Below are 18,097 nucleotides of genomic sequence, written 5' to 3' on the forward strand. Positions count from 1 at the left end.
AGACAGATTTTGATATCAGGCAAAAAAATGTCAGGATCCGAGCTCGCGTGGAACAGGCGGGGCCCGGGCACGGGCCCGGGAGTGGTGGGCCTTGGGGGAGGGGCTACGGGCGGGGTGGGGCTCGGGCGCGCACTGGGAGGCGGAGGCGCACGCCCTCCGGAGGCCCCGCCCAGACGCTTCCAGTTCTCGCGAGAGCGGCGCGTGATGACGCGCGGGCTGGCGGAGCGCGTCGAGGGCGCCGGCGCGCGGGTTTGAATGTGGTCCGAGCGCGGGAAACTGCGGGTCCCGGGGACGAGGTGAGTGCCACGGTGCCGGCTCGCGAAGGGCTGGGGGCAGGGGCCCGGGAAACAGCGGGGTCGGGCAGGTCGGGCCCCTAGCACCACAGCCTCCGCATGGGCCGTGATCTGAGCCCGCGTCCCGGCTGGCAGCTCTGAGGTGGCCGAGGAGGTGGGCACCGGGACCGGGAGCGCGCCACACTCCGCGCCTTCCCTCCAGGACTGAATTTAGAGGATATCCAGCCTGGACCCGGGACTGACACTGGACAGGACCCCCAGCCTGGGCTGGGAACTGACCCCGTATGGGACCCCCTGAGCCCTGGACCTGGGACTGACCCGAGACGGGACCCCCCCGAGCCCTGGACCGAGGGCTGACAGGACCCCCAGTCCTGGACCCGCGACTGACCCCAGACAGGACCCCCAGCCTGGACGTGGGACTGACCTCAGTTCCCTGAGCCTCCGTGCTCTGGGAAACCCGTCCTCAAGTATCTCTCCTACGTCTGAGATGAATGGTTTGATCCAGGTGACGAGGGTTTTCCGTGGCGACAGTGTGACAGGGATCTCTTTTTAATGCTCATCTTAATTCAGTGCCAGACCTCCTGTGTGAAGAGCACAGTGCCATGGGGACGGTAGCTGCATGGTGGGATGGTCTCTCACCTAGAAGGTAGCTCTGGCTGGAAGGGTGAGGTCTTGTGCACATAGTAGTGCGTCACTTTGAGAGAGAGAGATTGCGCGTAAGTTAAGAAATTAGTAACCCTTGAAGAACTACAGTCAGAGAGACAGTGGGGAGTGTGACAATAAGTCTGGTAGTCTAGTGGCAGTGGATTACTGTGGTTAAGACCAACATGCGAAGAATTACACTTGGAAATAGAGCAAACCAGAAAAGTTAGCAGAATCACAAAAAATCAAGGAGGGTCCCCAGTTTAAGGTATATGATTCCATGCAGTTGATCGCACCTTTTTGGAATATTGTTTATTTAAACTCTTGAAATGGCACTGGCCATTATCACTCATCAGGCTTGTTGCTGGTGGCCCTCCTGCCCGCTTAGCCAGTCACAAGTTATGCTCATAGCTCAGGCATCTGAGTTGAGGGGTGAGGTTACCACACTTCAGTGGTACTTATGTGGAGAAGTCATTTTCTATCCTTGTTAGTTTAATTTAAATGCTAAGATCTTGGAGTTCTGTATTTAAGATGACCCTATCCCCATAATTATTGCCGTTGGTACCAGTAATTTTCCATATTGCTCTCCTTATGACCGCAGGAGGTTTTCACTTATTTTTAAAGTGAGCGTCCTGTTACATGTGTGGTCCATCATTTTGCTATTACTTCATTGGACTGATGTCTTTCAAACCGGGCACTGCTAGCACTAGGTGGTGTAAATGGAAAATACGATTTGTTAGGGGAAACACGGGCAGGGAGGGAGGTTGCACACAGTCCCTGAGCTCTCGTCCCGCAGGGGTGGGGAGGAGGGTGCTGTCGTTGGGAGCACCTGGTGCACACCCTAACAAGCTCCCAGATGAGCCCAGGGCCACACTCTGCGTAACAGTGTGACTGTGACAGGGATTTTCTTGATGGAGGAATGGTGCTTTAGGAAGGAGAGTCTTCAGGATTTAGCAGCTGGCCTTGGTCTGTTCTGAGCTGACTCAGACCTGAAGGAGCATGTTGCGAAGGTGCTGAAAAGGGGGAGGAGGTGAGCCTCCTAGAGCTGTCGGGTTTCTCTTTCCTTGGTTGAGAACTTCGTTAACATTCGAAGGAAACATGATGTTATGTTGTTACTATTCTCAGTAAAGAAAACATGGAAGTTATTTTTATTTTAAATTAATTTTTATTGGAGTATAGTTGATTTACAATGTTGTGTTAGTTTCTGCTGTACAGCAAAGTGAATCAATTATACATATACATATGTCCACTCTTTTTTAGATTCTTTTCCCATATAGGTCATTACAGAGTACTGAGTAGAGTTCCTTGTGCTATATAGTAGGTCCTTATTAGTTATCTGTTTTATACATAGTAGTGTGTATATATCAATCCCAGTCTCCCAGTTTATCCCTCCCTCCCCTTTCTCCCTTGGTAGGGAAGTTATTTTTTAGATATTATAACTTGTTTATGTCAGAATATTGTTAGAAGCTGTCTATCATCGGTGGTACAGGGATTTTCTTGCAGTTTTGGATACTAACTAATGTACCGAATTACATCTTGTAGGAAAAGGTATATTTGCAAATGCAAGTTTCAATATGATTGTGGTTTTTACTAGGGTTACAGAATAAATGCCACATGAAAAACAGTTTGATCTGCCATGGAAAAACGTGAGACATTTGTACAAGCAGTGTCTAAGGAGCTGATTGGAGAATTTTTGCAATTCATTCAACTTGATGTAAGTTTTATGTTTAGCTTTATTGTGTTTGTGACTGTTAATGTAAGACATTTTCCTAAAATCATTATATCCATAAATGAAATATAGTCATCTCAGTGAATCCGTAGGGTCTAAGGTTTATTTTAAAAAGTAACACAAAACTATACTCAAATAGACCTGCTGATGGGCAACTACTCCCAAGTGGTATTCCCTCCTTTCTTTTAAGAGGGTTGCTGTAAGGATGCTAAGTGGTGTAGTGCAGTGTGCTTCTAATTACTTAAGTCTTTACTGACCTCTTGCTACGTGCGTGGCACAGTGAGGAAGACATCCTTTTTGTCCTCGGTTATCTCCCGGGTTGTGGTGGATTCAGGCGTGAAACTAGAGCAGGGTAAGGGCTAAGCTGGGACAAGGATGGGGAGGGTCAGGGTAGTTTTATCAGGGATCTGAATGGGCTGCTTGGAGACTTGGGGAGAGAATTCTGGACAAAAGGGAAAGACAGAGACCCTTGAGCAGCTCGGGTGAGCAGAGGAGGCTGGTAGGATTAGGATGGAGAAGTGGCCTTGGAGGGCCCTGGGGGGCTGCCCCGCCCCTTGCCTAGTGAGGAGCCCTGCCAGTTCCACCTGCCCCTCCTCTCCAGCGTTCTCAGTCTTCCCGTATTCTTTTTGCATCATTGGAGAGTCAGTTGCAGGCCATATCTCATTATCCCTCAGTATTTCCCTGGATTTCCCTAGAACATAGACACTCTCCCATAGAGTCACAGTAAAACCTTCAAAGAGGGAGCTGGCGGTCACCTGCAGGGTGTTTGCGGGTCTTTTTGCCCAGTCCCGTATCACACTCTGTGCTCCACTGTCTGACTTGCTGGTCTCTTTAATCCAGAGAGTTTCACAGCATCCCTTTTCATGACTGACAGTCTTGAGAAGTGCAGGCAGCAGTTCTGTGGTCTGTCCTTCCTTTACCCTTGTTTGCTGATGTGGTTAAGTTTGTTTATGCGTTTTGGAGGAACTGCGTACATAAGTGGTGTTAAGACCTCCTCACTGGGTAGAAGTAGTTGACGATTCTTGCCTGAATCGATTATTACTATGATAGCTACAAAATTGTGATTTCCCAATCTCATATTGCTTCTGTATTTATTCATTGCTATTATCAGTATGGCCTCGTTGATTCTTATCTTATTCAAAGGGTTACTATCCCTTACTGTCGCCATTTCGGTGCTCAGATTGTACCAGATTGGATTCAGGGACGAAGTCATGGCCCAGGTTAGGTTGGAGATCAGAAACTCAGCATGCAGTCCTTGGTGTGGATGCATTATTATCGGTGTTGCTTTTGTTCTTACTTTAGCGCTAGCATACTTTTGTAACCTAATTATAGACCTGGAGATGGTGGACATCTGGATGGATTGATTTCAGGGAGGGTTTTTGCTAAGTGGGTGAAGATTACTTTAGCAGGACTGACTGGGGGGAGGAGGAATCTGCTACTTTCTGCCTGATAACCCCTTTGCTTTTTCCTTTTAAGAATGGACTTTGTGAAAACTACAGCCAAACTCTTGAACTTGTAACTAAGTTAGTGCATAAACTTTTCATGAAAACTACAGCCAAACTCTTGAACTTGTAACTAAGTTAGTGCATAAACTTTTCGCCAAGGCTAGAACTAATTTTTTGTATTTGGAATGTAACAGTTGCTGTTTATTTTGCAGAAAGATGCTTCTGACCCTTTCAACTTAAGTGAATTGCTAGATGAATTGTCAAGGAAACAGAAAGAAGAGCTGTGGCAAAGACTCAAGAATTTATTAACAGATGTGTTGGTGGAGAGCCCGGTGGACGGGTGGCAGCCAGTGGAAGCCCCTGGTGAAGGCAGTATGGAAACAGAGCAGGGGTCAAAAATGGTAGCACTGGTCTTTCAAAAATCAATTTCCTTTTTCTTTGTTAAAAAATAATTGTTTTTTGTGTATAATTGAATTTTAAGTTAAGGAAAAATTTAAAGGTAGAAGTCAAGAATATCAGAAGTTCAGCTTTAATTCACTTTTTAGAATAAGTGTCAAATGTGGCTTGATTTTCTTTTACATTTAAAAATTAAATTTTAAGTTGATTTTAATTTACTTGTACTCTGATTTTTTTTATTTATAGAAAAAAAACATAGAAATAATTCATGCAATTACATCTGTGATTCTTGCTTCTGTGTCTGTTATAAATGAAAGTGAGAATTATGAAGCCTTACTGGAGTGTGCTGTTATATTAAATGGTAAGTTGACTCAGCTACAATGTGGCGTGTGTATGAGTGGTGTCTGAGTGACACTTGGTACAAGGGACCCCTCAGCAGTGGAGAAGCAGAACTTTGCAGTCAAGCTCTTGTACTTCAGCTAAAAGAAAATGAGCAAAAGAGCATTCTTTTAGGCGCTATCCTGAGTAATTATTTAGTGTAAGCCACATATAAATGTTTCACATGGTGAAAATGTGTGTTACTGAGCAACTGACTGCTGTTTAGGGGCCTTTAGAGATGTCTTATTTGACCTTCAGGACCAAGGATAAGAGCTGATAAAGGGGAAGCAGTCTGATTATAAATTTCTCAGCTAGTGATTACTGCCAGACATTTCAAGTTAGCCCAGCATTTGTGACATTGCATTTGTTTCTTTAAGTATGTTATGAACATGACCTGAGGAATAATTATTGACTCTTAGGGGAGTTTTACTATACTAATATTTATATCATGGTACTTTTCAAATTTTAACTAAAGTGTAAAACTGTAGTTATTAGTTTAGTGGGAACACTAGTCTGAATTAATGAGAAGATCTGATTTTGTAATATTATATGTGTAAAATTATAGACATAAAAGATGCAAAAGTAAGTTTTAGTAACGTTCTTTAATAAAAATATCCCAAGTACCCTCACCTCCACTGTGTGAATCTGATTAGTTCCATGTGACAGATTCTCAGCACCACTTGGTTTATATATCTGTTTAGTATGCTGTTTTATTAAGAATTCTTGTGTTGAAATAATGTGTCTTATTAAGAAGTTACCCTAACCAGTATGAAAGTAGCTCCCAAATGCTTGTGGGTGTTACCACCAGTTTATCTTCAGTCTCCCTACGTGCTTTATAAAATGATGAATGCTAATATTGTGCATCAATCCCTTGGGCTTCCCTGGTGGCGCAGTGGTTGGGAGTCCACCTGCTGATGCAGGGGACGTGGGTTTGTGCCCTGGTCCGGGAGGATCCCGCGTGCTGTGGAGCGGCTGGGCCCATGGGCCGTGGCCACTGGGCCTGCGCGTCCGGAACCTGTGCTCCACAGGGGGAGAGGCCGTAGCAGTGAGAGGCCCGTGTACCGCAAAAAAAAAAAAAAATCCCCATTAATTCAGGAATTTTACATCAGAGTAATGGCATTCGGATGTCTGTGGATTACAGTTATGAGCACATTATCAGTATTTTAAATTAGTTCTTGAGCTCTTCTGTTAATAACAGTACTATAGCTTTTGTATTCGTTATAATAGTTGCTTTTACTGTTTTTCACTAGTGAGCCAGAACTTGAGGCCAACAGACTGAGGGATGGTTGTAGTGTGTTGCTGGTTACTACTGCTGAGCGTTGCCCTGGGCGTCTCTACACTCAGATTTGGAGCCCAGCATCTGCCTTTTGTAGATTAGGAGTTTGGACAATAGGCCCTCTCTGGGTCTTCCAGTTCTAAAATTCTTGGTTCTACTGGGTCTGCTTTTTTTTTTTTTTTTTTGTGGTACGTGGGCCCCTCACTGCTGTGGCCTCTCCCGTGGCGGAGCACAGGCTCCGGACGCGCAGGCTCAGCAGCCATGGCTCACAGGCCCAGCCGCTCCGCAGCATATGGGATCTTCCCGGACCGGAGCACGAACCCGTGTCCCCTGCATCGGCAGGCTGACCCCCAACCACTGCACCACCAGGGAAGCCCTGGGTCTGCTTTTATAACAGTGGAAAACAATTTTGTAATTAACACCATTTGTTTCTCATAACTAATGTGTACAAATCTTTGGCAAGTTAAACATAAGCTAATATTTGCTTGGCAAACCTTTTAAGTCATAGTGCTCTACACAGCTGAATATGGCCTAACACTGGTTCACTTTACTCATCGCGCAATGACTGCTCCGTTGTAGGTATTTTGTATGCGCTACCTGAGTCTGAACGAGAGCTACAGGGCTCCATCCAGGATCTGTGTGTGATGTGGTGGGAGAGAGGCCTTCCTGCCAAGGAGGACATGGGGAAGACTGCTTTCGTCATGCTGCTGAGGAGAAGTCTCAAGACGAAAACAGTGTGTTCGCTTTCTAAAGTACATGCTGCGTGTTACTTGAAAGTGCAGGTGTTTATACCAGTTAGTAATTGTGTTTGCTTGCGAGAGGCCTGGCCCAGTGGCTTTCAGTTAGGGTTTTGCACTGGAGGGTATTCAGAGGTGGGCAGTCGAGGGTGGGCAGAGGCTCCACGTGTGGTCGTACGCAGGCTTTCTCCCCGTCTTCCTCGGTATGTGGCCTTTGAGAGGCTGTCCCCATGGTGGGAATTGCTCAGGGAAGGACAGAAGGGGGTGGGGTGGTCAGGTAGGGCCTGCAGACCCGAGGGGGCGCTGGGCAGGAGGGCAGCCAGGGTGGGGCTGTGGACTGCAGCCCAGGCCTGAGGAAGCTTCGGCGGGGCCAACAGAGGGCATGGTGAGGGTCGAGTGTAACTTGGGCTGTTTCTCATCCTTCAGTCTTTGGTATACAATTCAGAAATCCAGAAAAAGAGCAGTATTTTTCCCTGATCAAACAACGGCAGATACTTATGTTCATCTTAGAAAATTGGGCAAATGAAGAAGAGGGAAAATGAGGAAGAGAAAAATCGTCCATAATCCCACAGCCAAGGTGACCCTTGTGATTCTAGGGATCTTTGGGGATTTCTCTTTGACCGCCCCCCTCACATCTTTACTTACTTGTCACAGGTTCCTACAAAGGTACCTACAAAGTGAAATTTGTAGGTCAGCGGCTTTGAACTTGGAGCTCTTGGTACACATTGCCAACAGCTTTCTGTAAAGCTCGCAGCTGGTCCCGTTCTTACCACCCGTGGGAGAGTCCGTCTCACTGTGGTCTCCCAGGAGCAGTCAGTTATATGGCAGAAAAGAACATTTTTGGCTATGTCCTCAGCTAGTGCTCTGACTTTCTCTGCTGGCCATAGGAGTGATTTGGAAAATCCTGGTTTGTGTCAGAACTTAGCCTTAAGCCATCACTGGTTTGCCTTTTTAAAATCCATTTTCACTGCCCTTTTTGTTCAGCTTTTAAATCAAGACTCTATTTAACGTCTTCCTTATGTTCTACACCTGTGCCTTTACCACAGTAGCCGCTAGCCACACAGGGCCATTTACATTTCAAGTTAAGAAAGTTAAAGCTTTGTTTCCTCGGTGGCACCAGTCCCATGTCAGTTGCTCCATAGCCGGCCGTGGCTGATGCTCCACACTGGCCAGCATAGACTCATCCTCGTCGCACAAAACTGGCGAGCAGCACTGTCTGTCAACGTCTCTGCTTGCTTTTGCCTAGGTTTTAAGAAAATGTTCTCTAGAGTTCCATGTGCAAATTTTAAGATGTTTTCTCTTGTCATTATTTCTTTTTTTGATGATACAAAATAGTCTCATAGTTATTTTGAAATGTGACCTTACCCTTTATAAAAGAAAAACTCAGGCGTTTTTCTTTTCATGTCATTCCCAGGGTGCAGACATCTGTCGGCTATGGCGTATCCATCAAGCTTTATATTGCTTTGATTATGATTTGGAGGAAAGTAGAGAAATTAAAGACATGCTGCTCGAGTGCTTCATAAATGTTCATTATATCAGAAAAGAAGAGGTAAATGGTTTTTCTTTTTTGGTGTGTTTGTGAACTGCTTTTTAATGGAAGTTTTTCTTAAGTTCATGTGTTTGCTGTTTGCATCATGCTCAGTGTGTTAATAAAAGAGTCAGCTTAACTATCAAGAGCTATTGTATTTTTTGCAATTCATTTTTACTGCATGGCAGTGTTAAGCAAACGTTTTCCAAGTCCTTGTGTATTTCATCATTAAATCAGAAGGTAACAGGTGGCTGTGGGAATCCTGGGGGAACCATGATTGCATTTTAAATTAAAAATGAATAAAAATAAGGTTGAGCAAGCACTTCCCCATGGATCTGACCCTCTGCCCTAATTGCAGGTTAATTGGCATATAACTCAAACCCATCATCACACAGTATTCTTGGTTTCTTTTTCCTACCCATCCAATAAATCCAAAGAGAGACTTCTGGCCCAGTGCTACATTGTCCACTGGTGGTGACTCCCACATGTGGCTATTGAGCAGGCTCATGAAATGTGGCCAGTCCAGTTGTGGCCTTGAGTGAAAACTACACACGGATTTGAAACTTAATACGGGAAAAGAATGTTAAATATCTCACTAATAATTTTTATATATTTATTACATATTTAAATGATACTTTGGATATATTGGACTATATAAATATATTATTAAAGTTAATTTAATCTTTTTTACTTTTATTAATGTGGCTACCAGAGGATTAAAAATTGCAGAGTGGCTTGTCTGGTTCTCTTGGACACGTTGGTCCGTTGTCTTAGGAGTTTTCTGTAGTTGTTGTAGATCGACTGTATCTCCATGCCGGGGATGCAAAGCCCATTTTTTTATTATAAAATGTAGCCTTCTTCTGATTACTTGTGGCCTGACAGATCTGATTGGAGGCAAAAGGAGGCAGTTGTCACCCCCCCGAAGGATGTGTGGGGAAGGACCTCCCAGAGGAGGGGGGGCCCTAAATGAAGAGTTTGCTCAAGGTTTCACCCTCACAGCTGGCCAGGGGAGCAAAGGATTTGACCCCAGTTTGCCCACTCCCCACGCACAGTCTCTGCTGGCGAGGTTAAAGGGCTGTACCAGATGACTGGCCACACTGGCCAAGACCTTCAGCTCTCAGGGTCAGAAAGGCTGTGTTCAGACCCCTGTTTGTCCACTGAGTAGGCGGTGACCTTGATCACTCTCCTTTCAATCTAAGTATTTCCTTCTGTAAACTAGGAGCAGCAGGTGTCCTCTCCCAGGATTCCCTTGAGCGGCACACGAGGCCATTCATAGAGCTTTTAGTGCCTGCAGGACAGGAAGTGCCTTGATTGTGCTCTTGCTACTCTCCCATCATCATTGTTGGGAAGACGCTGGATGCATGGCCTCTGCCCTGAGTATCCCAGGGTTGTGAAATTTGGGAGAGTAAAGAAGTTACGAGTGGATTCAGATAAATAGACTTTATTTATATTGACTTATACATAGCAGTGGATGAAGTGTGCTTGTCTCACACGTACATATGTGCAGGTGTAGACATAAATATATACGTGTGTGTCTTAAAGCTCTCTCTTTTTTTAAATTGATGTGCTCTTTTGAATTTAAGATATCTAAACTTAGTTTCCTTATCAGTCATTAATTTGGTCATGTCAGTTTCCAGTCATTCTTGGTAAACAATAAATCTCTTCTATACTCTACTGGCAAGTTACTTCCAGTAAATACTTTTTTTTAAAGTTTATTTGGCTGCACTGGGTCTTAGTTGCCACAGGTGGGATCTTCATTGCCACATGTGGGACCTTTAATTGCGGCATGCATGTGGGATCTAGTTCCCCGACCAGGTATTGAACCTGGGCCCCCTGCATTGGGAGCGCAGAGTCCTAACCACTGGACTGCCAGGGAAGTCCCAGTAAATACTTTTTAAAAAACTTACCTGTTGCAAGCATATGGTTACCCTGCCTTTTGTATCAAAGTGTGTTGTGTGTCTGTAGGACTCCAGACACTGGTGTGCTGGTAGCAGTGAGAAGGTGATGGTGCCCTTCACAGGCAAACTCTGGGCAGATGTATTTTATTCCCCCTGTAGAGAGTAAATATAATCTTCCTTTTTAGGTTCACATGTGTAATCTAGTAGTATGCATAAAAATTAATATTACATGATATATGTATGACATTTATAACTACATATAATATATGGGGACTATATGTATTTGAAGATTCTACCTTGGCAAATACTCAGCCTCTTAACTTCATAAGCCCTCGGTTTTGTCGTTTATAAAAGATGAAATGAAGTGATGTTCAGTTCCATTCCCACCCCAAGATGCTAGATTTCAAGCATTCTTTGATTTTAGGTTGTGGAGACATCAGGACAGAGCCAGAGTGAAGTGCTGATGCATCATTTAACTTGACTACTGGGCTGTGGGGTAGCTATCTGGGTCACCCTGTGGTCGGATAGGAGTAGCCCAGAGGTGCCTGCTGCTCCACCCTCCACGGGGAGCCTCCCACCTTCTGCTGCTGCCCAGCTTGGTCCCTCCGAGGCTCCCGCCGCCATCCCCACACAGGGCTGCCACCGGAAGCACTGTGCTCGAGTGCAGCTTCAGTGTGTAGATTCTAACTTAGAAGTATGGATGCTTCCTTGTTGGGTGTAGCAAACTTCAGTGTTACTACACTTTCAAAGAATGCTTGTTTTTTGGTTCCTGGGAACTTTTTATTTGGTTGCAATTTTAACATTATATTCTATTTTTTTAATTTATAGGGAAGAAGATTTCTTAGTTCTCTCTTCAACTGGAATATAAATTTCATTAAAATGATCCATGGGACCATTAAAAACCAGTTACAAGGATTACAAAAGTAAGTATTAAGGGTAATTAATATTTTGTGCTTAGTGTGGTTTTGAAAGTTTCTATGTGACCTGACTTTTTTTTTTTTTCGGTACGTGGGCCTCTCACTGTTGTGGCCTCTCCTGTTGCGGAGCACAGGCTCCGGACGCGCAGGCTCAGAGGCCATGGCTCGCGGGCCCAGCCGCTCCGCGGCATGTGGGATCTTCCCGGACCTGGGCACAAACCCGTGTCCACTGCATCAGCAGGTGGACTCTCAACCACTGTGCCACCAGGGAAGCCCGAGTGACCTGACTTTTAAATTATATTAATGCATTAGAAGCTTAAAAAATTATCTCTTAAACTATTATTTATTATGTACTGTTGTATCACTGGATATTTTTTTTCCTTACTATAGGAAACCATTTTTTTTCCGTAGTGACACTGAAATTAAGATTTTACTTTGTGGTAGTTCTTTAAATAGTCAAGTTATTTACCAGTTAAATTTCAGCTTCAATCATAGTAAAGCCCATGTCACTAGCACTTTTGATACCTTTGGACGTAATGTGCACTGTGCAATTTCCCGTGGACTGAGCTATGTGGTTGGTGGGAAGAGCCCTTGGGGAAGGGGCTTGGAAGCATGCCCTTGTGCGAGCTCCCAGCCTCTGGGCCCTGAGAGCATTTGGAGCTATCTGCTGGATTCACGGCCAAGTACTTAATCTGCTCTGGGGCTGAAGGAGGCTGCATTTTTTATTTATTTATTTATTTACTTACTTACTTATTTATTTATTATTGGCTGCGTTGGGTCTTCATTGCTGCGCACGGGCTTTCTCTAGTTGTGGTGAGCGGGGGCTACTCCTCGTTGTGGTGCACGGGCTTCTTATTGTGGTGGCTTCTCTTGTTGTGCAGTACGGGCTCTAGGCACGTGGGCTTCAGTAGTTGCGGCACACAGTCTCAGTAGTTGTGGCTCTCAGGCTCTAGAGCGCAGGCTCAGTAGTTGTGGTGCACGAGCTTATTTGCTCCACGGCATGTGAGATCTTCCCGGACCAGGGCTCAAACCCGTGTCCCCTGCACTGGCAGGCAGATTCTTAACCACTGTACCACCAGGGAAGCCCGAGGCTGCATTTTAAAACCAAATCCTTGTGTTTGCTTTGGCAGCGCATATAATAAAATTGGAATGATACAGAGTAGATTAGCATGGCTCCTGTGCAAGGATGACACCCAAATTCGTGAAGTGTTCCATATTTTTTACAGATTGCCTACAAACACATGAAAGGATGCTCAACATCACTAATCATTAGAGAAATGCAAATCAAAACTACAATGAGGTTATCACCTCACACCAGTCAGAATGGCCATCATCAAAAAATCTACAAACGATAAATGCTGGAGAGGGTGTGGAGAAAAGGGAACCCTCTTGCACTGTCGGTGGGAATGTAAATTGATACAGCCACTATGGAGAATAGTGTGGAGGTTCCTTAAAAAACTAAAAATAGAACTACCATACGACCCAGCAATCCCACTACTGGGCATATACCCTGAGAAAACCATAATTCAAAAAGAGTCATGTATCACAATGTTCATTGCAGCACTATTTACAATAGCCAGGACATGGAAGCAGCCTAAGTGTCCATCAGCAGATGAATGGATAAAGAAGATGTGGCACATATATACAATGGAATATTAGCCATAAAAAGAAACGAAACTGAGTTATTTGTAGTGAGGTGGATGGACCTAGAGACTGTCATACAGAGTGAAGTAAGTCAGAAAGAGGAAAACAAATACCGTATGCTAGCACATATATATGGAATCTAAAAAAAAAAAAAAAAAAAAAAAAAACCGAATCCTCAAACTCTTGAGGTGGGCCTGGTTACATCAGGCAGCTGTGTAAGTATTGAGCCGGGATGTGATTCTGGATCTCTGATTGTTTACTAGAATGCTTTCTCCTGTTCCCTCATTTGCAGAATGTTTAGGTTGAACCAGCAGATTTTCCTAATTATGGATCTAAGTCAACCCTGGTATTTTAGGGCTCCCTGTACCTGAGCGAACTAGTCCGGAAAGTCCAAAATGACTTCAAGTCAAAAAGTGTACTTATATTTAAAGGCTTTTTACTTAAGGATTTGGTTCTGGGCTATGTGTCATAGTTTTATAGGAAATAATAAAGTTCTGGGGAAGCCGGACTGAGAAGGAAGAAATGGTTTGATATTTCAGTCCTCCTTCTCTGGACTTTTGTTTTCTACTTTCTGCTGCAGGTGGATAACATATCTCTGTTTTGCAAAGCACTAGTCCAAAACAGTTTCTTCTTCCCTAGGAGAGGAGAGTTCCTGAAATGATACACATTAAAAATATAATTCTTCTGACTTGCATTAAAATTTTTTGATTTTTTCTTCTAGATCTTTGATGGTACACATTGCAGAAGTTTATTTCAGAGCTTGGAAAAAGGCTTCAGGGAAAATACTAGAGGTATTTCCTTTTCGTTTTATGAAATGTTAACGTTTTTATTGTGTTCTGGTTACTAAATAAGTAGCTACAGTAGGGCCATTTGAAACCTGTGCTGATGCTTGTCTGTCACACTAAAGCCCATGGTGAGCGTCCTCCACGCGCATTCAAGGTCACGTCCGTGCCTGAGCACAGCCTCAAGATGCCCGTGACTCACTGTGCTGTGTAGTTTGAGTGGAATCAAGACTTTTGCCCCAGGCATTTTGGCAGCTCTAGACCTGTAGTGCCCAGCCACATGTGGCTGCCGGGCCTCTGAAACGTGGCCAGTCCAAACTGAGATGGGCTGTAAACTCACCAAACTTGGAAGACAGTGTGGGAAAAGAAGAATGTAAAATATCTCGTGGTTATTTAAAAAAGAATATTGATTGCATGTTGAAATGATAGTGTGTTGGATATATTGGGCTAAACAAAATATATTATTAAAACAAGCTTACCTTTTCCTTTTTCTGATTTTTATGTGGCATCTAGAAAGTTTAGAATTGTGTTTGTGGCTTGGGTCCTGTTTCTTCTGGCCAGTGCTCCTCGGTACCCTCTGGCCACCTCTTTCACATCATCTGAGAGTTTAAAGACTGTGTTTGAATACAGCTAACCTTTAATGACTATAACACCTACATTCTGGCTGTGTAATTCACAGTCACAATTAAACATTCACAGGCTCTTTTGGAAAAAAATCAAAAGAAAGTGTCTTTGCCTGATATCCCTTATGTTTTTCTCATACTAGGTTCTTAGATGTGTTTTTTTCCTTCTGAGAGTAAAATTTTTACTCTTAAGTCATAAAGGGGTCTTTCCTCCTGGAGGAGCAGGTCCTGGACTGGTGGAGGTGGGGAGAGGGGAGGTTAACCACCGGATGTTTGGAGTTGATTTCTGCCCACTCTGCTCTCCTGCCCAGCTTAAGCTTTGGTTAACTATACTGGGGTCTATCACTGACATCTACTTCTAGAAAACTAAAACTTACCACTTCTGTTCCCCTGCTGACAACTTGTAGAATAGTTTTACAGTGTATAATTTTTTGGAGAAATGGCAGAACTGGGACAATAGTTATGCATTTTTTTGCATTGCTTTATTACTGCATGAAACTTGTTCACAGGAAGGAGTATTTGTTCCCCTTTTCTCCAATAGTGGTTTAAAAAATAGGAGTTTGTAATTTAAAATTTAATTTTGACTAGATCTGTACCAAATTAGTACTAGCAATTTGTACTTCTCAGCTTCACTCCCTTCCCTTTCTTCCCTCTGTCCCTTCAAGTTTTTAAAGCAAATTCCAGACATGACACCTTATTTATGTGTACTTCAGTATGCATCTCTTAAAAGTATGGTTATACAGTGCCATTATCATACTTCACAAAATTAACAATAATTCCTGCGGATTTAAAAAATTAATTGGGTCATATTTAAATTTCTCTGCTTTGTTTAAAAAATGTCTTTTTATAGTTTTTTTTGGAATCAGGATCCAGCAAGTCTCCCAATTGCATTTGCTTGTTACAGCATTTAAACCTCTTAGAGCATTCCTCACTCTTCTCTTTAAAAAAAAATGTCTGCCGTTGATAATGTTGAAAAGCATGGGTCAGTTGCAGGATGTCCATGTTCTGGTAGTTAGCTCTCAGGGGTCAACTTCTGTGGCCCAGACACTTGACTGGCAGTGCCGTGTGTCTCCTATGTCATCGCAAGTCAGACAGTTCAAAGTTAATGGAGAAGAGGTAAAAATGTTAGTAGCAAATTTTCCTTATCTCCTTCCCTAAAACCATGGAATCCTGGGTATGGAGGCAGAATGCAGGCTAACACACCAGGCCTTCACAGTCCTGGCTTGAACGAGGAGCTGCCACATCCCCGCCCCTGCCCCGCCCCTCTCTGTGGCAGCCCTGAAAGGTGGTGTTTTGGTCAGTTTGGAATCATGGCCCCCACCTTAGAGGTAGTTCATTGTCTGTTCTGGGGGGGCTCTTGGAACATATCCAGTCTTCCGAGATTATCAGGATGACTCAGGAGAGGGTGCTCCCCGGCCCCCCTCAGTCTCTGAGCCCTGTCTGGCTTGAACCAGGCTCCAGTGCCCTGCTATTTAGCACAAATGTGATATTTCATCAAATAAGACAAAGGAAACTAAAAGTTCTCTTTGGTATATGAAGATGAAAGGAATTCTAAGAGGTGTAGACTTAAAGTCGAAAAGCTCTGATGAAAGGATCCAGGCTTTTTCCCTCATGAAATAGAAGATGAACAGATCAGACGGTCCTTTTGTGCTCTAACCACTGTAATGCCTGTCCTGCCGTCTGTGGGAATGCACTCACCCAAGTTCTCGCGTTCGGTGTTGTTGCAGGCCATCGAAAATGGCTGCATCCAGGACTTCTTGTACCATGGGGTCCACCTTCCTCGGAAGTCTCCAGTGCACACCAGAGTGCGCGAGGTGAGCCACACTCTCACAGCACTTTTGAAAATCATGTCTCATCTTTTTTGTTTTCAGATAATTGTTTTTGTGAAATTTTGTTAAGCTTTCACAGGCATCCGTTAAAAGGATTTCTCAGAATCTTGATACTTGGAACCTGGGACTTTTACCCTGCCACCAAAGTTTTGATTAGGAAAACAAAGGTCTACTGTTAAGACATCAGAACTTTATTCAAACAATTTTAATTGAATTATTCGACATAAAAATGCATAGAATCGTCACTTCCTTACTGCCACTACCACTGTTTTCCAAAAAAGGCTATTCAAGATTATTTTTTGTTATTTACTCTCATACATTACATTTCCACTTTGTATTCTGCAAGCCAAATTGAGTAAATGCTGTGATAGTTTCTCTTGATACAATTTTATTTTTAAAAGGTAGTCTCAGAATTTGGATATGGATTTTATCCTCATGTTGTGCATGATCTGACTAAACAAGGCTCTGCTGTCAGTGTGGTTATTACACTGATAGGAGTTGGCTAATCACAGTGACCCTGGACTGACTAAACAGGGCTCTGCTGTCAGTGTGGTTTTTACACTGACAGGAGTTGACTGATCACAGTGACCCTGGGGAAGGAATTGGAAGGTCTGGTCTGTGGTGCTGGTCAGTGCCCTAATCCAGGGGCGACGCCTTCTTTGCTTTCTGTTAGTCTTGGCAACTGTGTGTCAAGCTAAGGGAAGAAAGGCTACCTCTTCGTTTTTTTGTATAGTGAAACTATTATTTGTAGGACGTAAATTTACTAATTATATTAAGTTTGAATGGACAAAAAACATTTCTTTTATGTTTTTGATGATTTACTTTGCATTATCCAAAGATAAAGAACCAGGGATAAATATATCCACGTGCCCCTTCCAAGCCCCCAGCACACACACAGCCCCAGGTGCTTCATAAGCTGTAGGACAGTTGGGGTCACTTACTTCATGTGTATGATTTGGCGTTTCAGATTCTATTTAATCATAAAGAATAACGTCATGTTAAACTGTACAGATGTGTGATGTAGTTGCTTCACTCTTGGACCAAATAACTAAAGACTTTTTCATACCTGATTTTCTGCTGTGATAGTGTGAGTGATTAAGGTATTATAAGTATAGGTATCATCATTTGTTAAATTTATGGAAAAATGCACAGAAGGAATTGAAAGGCAGAATATTACATTTCACTTTTCAAATGAAATGTATTCCTGGACTCCAAGTAATTGTTCCTACTGCTTATAACACGTTATAGCTTCTTTCTCAAATCCTTTTTTTGATAAATATCAACTTTACCTGATAAGTCATTTTATTGCTATATTGAAAGAAGCTTCAGGAAATACCTTAGGAGTCATTTGAAAGTAAGAAATCGTCATATCGTTGATGAAAATCTTCTAAAATTAGGTAGTAGTAATGGTTGCACAACTCTGAATATACTAAACCCCACTGAACTATATACACTTTAAAAGAGTGACTTTTATGGTATGTGAATTTTATCTCAGTACAGCTGTTTAAAAGCTTTCTATGAAGTGAGTATACCATTGATAACAAATTAATATTGTACACAGAAAAACAAATGATAGACTAAAATCTCCTAAATGAAAAATTAACAATTAGAAAAAGATAATCCCCAGATTGTAGTTTTTAGGGCAAAATTGATTCAAGTTTGCTTAAAGTATAGTCTGTAGTTTTATAGCCTAATTTAAAATTTTTTTCCATTTTTCATTAATATAATTTTAGCTCCAAGAGTTGTGAATTAAGGAAAAAGGCAACATTGATTGTTGTTGGGGGCAGGAGTCTGTGAAGAGTTGCTGGAAGATTCTGGCTGGTTAAAAGGGAGTAGAAGAGAACAAAGGGATGGAGCTAAAAGAGCAGTGTGTTTTCTGATTATCCATGAGTTTGGGGATGAACTTGACATCTAAGTTAAGTTTCTCCTGGAAAGGATCACTAGGCAGTGACACCTGTTTGAGATAAAGTCACCCCTCGG

General features: G+C 43.2%; 1 protein-coding gene and 1 non-coding gene across 10 annotated transcripts in view; both read left to right on the forward strand.

Moving 5' to 3' along the window:
- The first annotated feature begins 203 nt into the window (after nt 1-203).
- Nucleotides 204-18,097, forward strand: part of NCAPG2 (non-SMC condensin II complex subunit G2) — a 61,413-nt gene continuing 43,519 nt past the window's right edge. For 2 of the 9 annotated variants that reach the window (XM_027101354.1, XM_027101361.1), the window contains exons 1-9: nt 204-296; nt 2,530-2,649; nt 4,322-4,510; nt 4,752-4,866; nt 6,739-6,953; nt 8,311-8,445; nt 11,151-11,245; nt 13,605-13,674; nt 16,016-16,102. In XM_027101354.1, the coding sequence (XP_026957155.1) occupies nt 2,572-2,649; nt 4,322-4,510; nt 4,752-4,866; nt 6,739-6,953; nt 8,311-8,445; nt 11,151-11,245; nt 13,605-13,674; nt 16,016-16,102 (984 nt within the window). In that variant the 5' untranslated portion in view covers nt 204-296; nt 2,530-2,571. Of the gene's footprint in view, nt 297-400; nt 799-2,529; nt 2,650-4,321; nt 4,511-4,751; nt 4,867-6,738; nt 6,954-7,322; nt 7,474-8,310; nt 8,446-11,150; nt 11,246-13,604; nt 13,675-16,015; nt 16,103-18,097 lie in introns of those variants that run through there. The other 7 variants (XM_027101356.1, XM_027101358.1, XM_027101359.1 and 4 more) reach the window with 7 other exon arrangements.
- LOC113618629 (U6 spliceosomal RNA) lies at nt 12,354-12,460 on the forward strand. The gene has a single exon (XR_003432063.1). It is a non-coding gene; the product is annotated as a U6 spliceosomal RNA (small nuclear RNA).

The sequence above is a fragment of the Aethalodelphis obliquidens genome, unplaced genomic scaffold (assembly GCF_003676395.1).
Source record: "Aethalodelphis obliquidens isolate GAN/ISIS:26980383/991018 unplaced genomic scaffold, ASM367639v1 scaffold5, whole genome shotgun sequence".
Classification (NCBI taxonomy): domain Eukaryota; kingdom Metazoa; phylum Chordata; class Mammalia; order Artiodactyla; family Delphinidae; genus Aethalodelphis; species Aethalodelphis obliquidens.